The sequence below is a fragment of the Glycine soja genome, chromosome 3, assembly GCF_004193775.1.
Source record: "Glycine soja cultivar W05 chromosome 3, ASM419377v2, whole genome shotgun sequence".
Lineage (NCBI taxonomy): Eukaryota > Viridiplantae > Streptophyta > Magnoliopsida > Fabales > Fabaceae > Glycine > Glycine soja.
Window position 1 is genome coordinate 37,541,490 of NC_041004.1, and position 4,969 is coordinate 37,546,458.

At 36.7% G+C, this 4,969-nt stretch overlaps 1 protein-coding gene across 1 annotated transcript; it reads left to right on the forward strand.

The window, feature by feature from the left end:
* Window positions 1-577: 577 nt before the first annotated feature.
* LOC114406745 (probably inactive leucine-rich repeat receptor-like protein kinase At5g06940) lies at window positions 578-4,351 on the forward strand. Its single transcript, XM_028369536.1, has 2 exons — window positions 578-3,161; window positions 3,719-4,351. Exons 1-2 carry the CDS (start codon window positions 863-865, stop codon window positions 4,084-4,086), a joined length of 2,667 nt encoding a protein of 888 aa, XP_028225337.1. The 5' UTR covers window positions 578-862; the 3' UTR covers window positions 4,087-4,351.
* Window positions 4,352-4,969: the final 618 nt, after the last annotated feature.

Consider the following 4,969-nt stretch of genomic DNA (forward strand, 5'->3'; position numbering starts at 1 on the left):
CAACTATTTTGGTACAATGGCTTGTAACTTCTCACCTGACATTGTTTGGCCCTGTTTCGGAGAAATTTGCTACCAGTAGTAACAATAAATGCATATACTAACAAGTGGAAACAAAACATAAAGGTAAAATTAAATATGGGTCGGGTAGAATGTTTAAATTAAGCTTAACTTATACTAAATTATTCATATAATATATATTTTTTATAATATTAAAGGTCATAAGGTGATATAAGTATACTATGAAGATATCTGTGATTATGTAAACTGAGCATTTACTTTTTAGTCTATGTAAAAAAAACCATTTTTTTGTTTGTTTATTTGCTCTAGAAATGTGTTTTTGACAAATAAATACTTGTATATGAAAAATAAGAATTACAAGTAACACATTTTCATCAACGATAAACATTTTTTAAGGAACAAAAACAAACATCAGTAAAAAACACAAACAAACATTTTTTAAGGAGCATTTTATAATATTATGTGTTTTTTTCTATCTTTTCAACACATTGACATTTTACCTTATACTTATGTTTAATCTCTTCACATCACTTCCCTTACTGTGGAAATTATTGTACCATTTTCTTGTCCAAATACAATTCCTCTTGACACAACGCAATGCCATGAAGGGAAAAAAAAGTCTTACACAAAAGAGAGAGAAAGAGAGACTTTTGTGGGTTTTATCAACAAATTTCTCAATGGCCATGATGAGTTTTTGCACGTAAAAATGCAAGCTTTTTTCTTTCCAGCCCATGAAGCTCCCGTAATATCTCAAGACACATTCCCACACTAAAACACTGATATAGAAGCCGTTGTTGAAAAACAACTCAAAGCAAGTTCTTTTGCAGACACACACACCAAGCTCATGGCTACTACCACATTCTGTACATACCTATTCCTTCTTCTCTCTGTGTACCTCTCAATCTTCATAAATCTTAGTTCATCTTCATCAGAGGGTGATATTCTTCTCTCCTTCAAGGCCTCCATTGAAGACTCCAAGAAGGCCTTGTCAAGCTGGTTCAACACTTCCTCAAACCACCACTGTAACTGGACTGGAATCACTTGCTCCACCACACCTTCACTCTCAGTAACTTCTATCAACCTTCAAAGCCTAAACCTTTCTGGAGATATCTCATCTTCAATATGTGACCTTCCAAATCTGTCTTATCTCAACCTTGCTGACAACATCTTCAACCAACCCATCCCTCTTCATCTCTCTCAGTGTAGTTCTTTGGAGACTTTGAATCTCAGCACCAACCTCATATGGGGCACTATCCCTTCTCAGATTTCTCAGTTTGGTTCATTGAAAGTGCTTGATTTGAGCAGAAACCACATAGAGGGAAACATTCCTGAAAGCATAGGCTCCTTGAAGAACCTCCAAGTTCTCAACTTGGGAAGCAACTTGCTTTCAGGTAGTGTACCTGCTGTCTTTGGAAATCTAACCAAACTTGAGGTTCTTGATTTGTCTCAGAATCCATACTTGGTGAGTGAGATTCCTGAGGACATTGGTGAGCTTGGAAATCTAAAGCAACTTCTGTTGCAAAGCTCTTCTTTTCAAGGTGGAATTCCAGAATCTCTGGTGGGCCTTGTCAGCTTGACCCATTTGGATCTCTCTGAGAACAACCTAACAGGTGGGGTTACAAAGGCTCTACTACCATCTTCTCTCAAGAACCTGGTTTCATTGGATGTTTCACAAAACAAGCTTTTGGGGCCATTTCCAAGTGGCATATGCAAGGGACAAGGCCTTATTATTAACCTCAGTCTCCACACAAATGCCTTCACTGGTTCAATACCTAATTCCATTGGTGAATGTAAGAGCCTTGAGAGGTTCCAAGTCCAGAACAATGGTTTCTCTGGTGATTTCCCCATTGGATTGTGGTCATTACCCAAAATTAAGCTCATCAGAGCTGAAAACAACAGATTCTCAGGGAAGATACCCGAGTCAGTTTCAGGAGCTGGTCAGTTGGAGCAAGTTCAACTTGACAACAACACCTTTGCTGGTAAAATTCCTCAAGGTCTTGGCCTTGTCAAGAGCTTATACAGATTTTCTGCTTCTCTCAACCGTTTCTATGGTGAACTTCCTCCGAACTTTTGTGACTCTCCTGTTATGAGCATAGTGAATCTCTCCCACAATTCTCTTTCTGGACAAATCCCAGAGCTGAAAAAATGCAGGAAACTTGTTTCATTGTCTTTAGCTGATAACAGTCTAATAGGAGAAATACCATCTTCCCTTGCTGAGCTACCTGTGCTTACTTACCTTGATCTTTCAGATAACAATCTCACTGGTTCAATCCCACAAGGGCTTCAAAACTTGAAGCTTGCTCTTTTCAATGTGTCCTTCAATCAGCTATCAGGTAAGGTACCATACTCCTTGATTTCTGGTCTCCCTGCCTCATTTTTGGAAGGAAACCCTGGTCTTTGTGGCCCTGGATTGCCTAACTCTTGCTCTGATGACATGCCAAAACACCACATTGGTAGCACAACAACCTTAGCTTGTGCCCTCATCTCTTTAGCCTTTGTTGCTGGAACTGCCATTGTTGTTGGTGGCTTTATTTTGTATAGGAGATCTTGCAAGGGTGATCGAGTTGGCGTTTGGCGCTCGGTGTTCTTCTATCCTCTCAGGATTACTGAGCATGATCTGCTTATGGGGATGAATGAGAAGAGCTCAAGGGGAAATGGTGGGGCTTTTGGTAAAGTTTATGTTGTGAATTTGCCTAGTGGTGAACTAGTAGCTGTGAAGAAGTTGGTTAATTTTGGAAACCAGTCCTCAAAAAGTTTGAAGGCTGAGGTCAAGACTTTGGCAAAAATTAGGCACAAGAATGTTGTTAAAATTCTGGGGTTCTGCCACTCTGATGAGTCAGTATTTCTCATTTATGAGTACTTGCATGGAGGGAGCTTAGGGGATTTGATTTCTCGTCCGAATTTTCAGTTGCAGTGGGGACTTCGATTGAGAATTGCCATTGGAGTTGCTCAAGGACTGGCATATCTTCACAAGGATTATGTCCCTCACTTGCTTCACAGAAATGTCAAGTCAAGTAACATTTTGTTGGAAGCAAACTTTGAGCCAAAACTCACAGATTTCGCTCTTGATCGAGTAGTGGGAGAAGCTGCATTTCAATCAGTTTTGAACTCTGAAGCAGCATCTTCATGTTACATTGCACCAGGTATGATAAGTTTTGCAAATGACTTAATTACATAAAACACTCACTTTAAGAGGAACAACTGAAAATGCATTCTCCCATGACTGAACAAACTCATGTAATTCATAGAATTTCCTTTTGATACAAATTAAGACATACATGATTGCTTGAATGTTCACTTTATTATGAAATTGCTTGATTTTTTAGGCGAATTCTTGAGATGATTCATTTTGATACTTCTTGACCTTGGCTTCTGATTGAGTGTCTACTCTCTTTCTTTCTGCAAATTTTGCATTAGTGAGGCCTTGCGTGGCTTGTTAGCTGATAAATTTCACATGACTTTAGTGGATTTCAGTAGAGTTGCATCATCGTACTTGATTAACTATAACTACCTGAATTATGTTCCATATTTTAACATGAATATCCAGTAAACGGATTTATAACTCCATTTTATGAAATATACTATTGATAGAAAACAATGCCTAGAATATCATTAATATGAATGCTGGCAACAAATATGTAATTTTGCTTATTGTATTAGCTAACAGTAAAAATTACCATATTGTATTGTTGCAATGCAGAAAATGGTTACAGTAAGAAAGCAACTGAACAATTGGACATCTACAGCTTTGGTGTGGTATTGCTAGAGCTAGTGAGTGGCAGGAAAGCAGAGCAAACAGAGTCTAGTGACTCACTTGACATTGTGAAGTGGGTTAGAAGGAAAGTGAATATCACTAATGGGGTGCAACAAGTTCTTGACCCTAAAATCTCACACACTTGTCACCAAGAAATGATTGGAGCCTTAGACATTGCGCTTCGTTGCACTTCTGTGGTGCCTGAGAAAAGGCCATCCATGGTAGAAGTTGTAAGAGGCCTTCTGTCCTTGGAGTCAAGAACTTGCATTGCAAATTTGCATGAACCATATGAGGAACCCTCCATTCCAGTCTGAACTTCTATGTTCCAACTCAAAGACTGCCTTGTTTTTTTGTTGAGTCTTTGTATGTAAATTTTAAGCTTTGTATTTCACATCATTTTTGGTTTCTTTTCAATCTGATGATTATATAGGAATGGTTTGGCCATGATACATTCTCTGTTTGGCATTGGATTACAAATGTTAATGATACTAAGGAGTACCATCACCTGTTTGTTTAGTTAGACACATACTTTTATGATGTAGGCTCAAGGTTGAAGGAGATAACACCAACTTCACAATACTATTTTTTTTCTGTTACTGTGGCATGTGGAGGAACAAACTATATTATGCATAAAGGCCGGCCACAACGGTGTAAAAACAAGTGAAATTTTTTGTATTGGCCAAAGAATGAGTTGATAGAATCAGGGGAAGTATATGAGCCATGAAAAGTGGTTTGACATGTTGCATTGTGTCTCAATATTAAGTTTGCTAATTTCTTTAGTCAAAGTGGTAAAGACTAGCAAAAGAAAAATATTATAAAATAAATAAACGATATAAAACAATAGCTGAAATTTCTAAAAATATGGTTAGACAATTTTTATTTTATTTTTCTTTTTTTATTAATTAAAATACACAACTTAGAGAATGACACTCTTGCTCTTAAACATTTTTATTACACATTTTAATATTATATCTTCTTAATTTCAAAGTGCATTTTACATACAGTCCTTGCAAGTTGCAATAAGATTTTTTTTTAACTCTCAACTATCTCAAACTATACTATTTTTATATTTATATGTATATTTATTCTTAACCTCATATCCATTTGAAATCACTCAATTTGATCTCCATTTTTAAATTAATCTCAATAGTTTTATTAAAGAAATTGGCAAGAATTAAACATAACTTTATATTACAA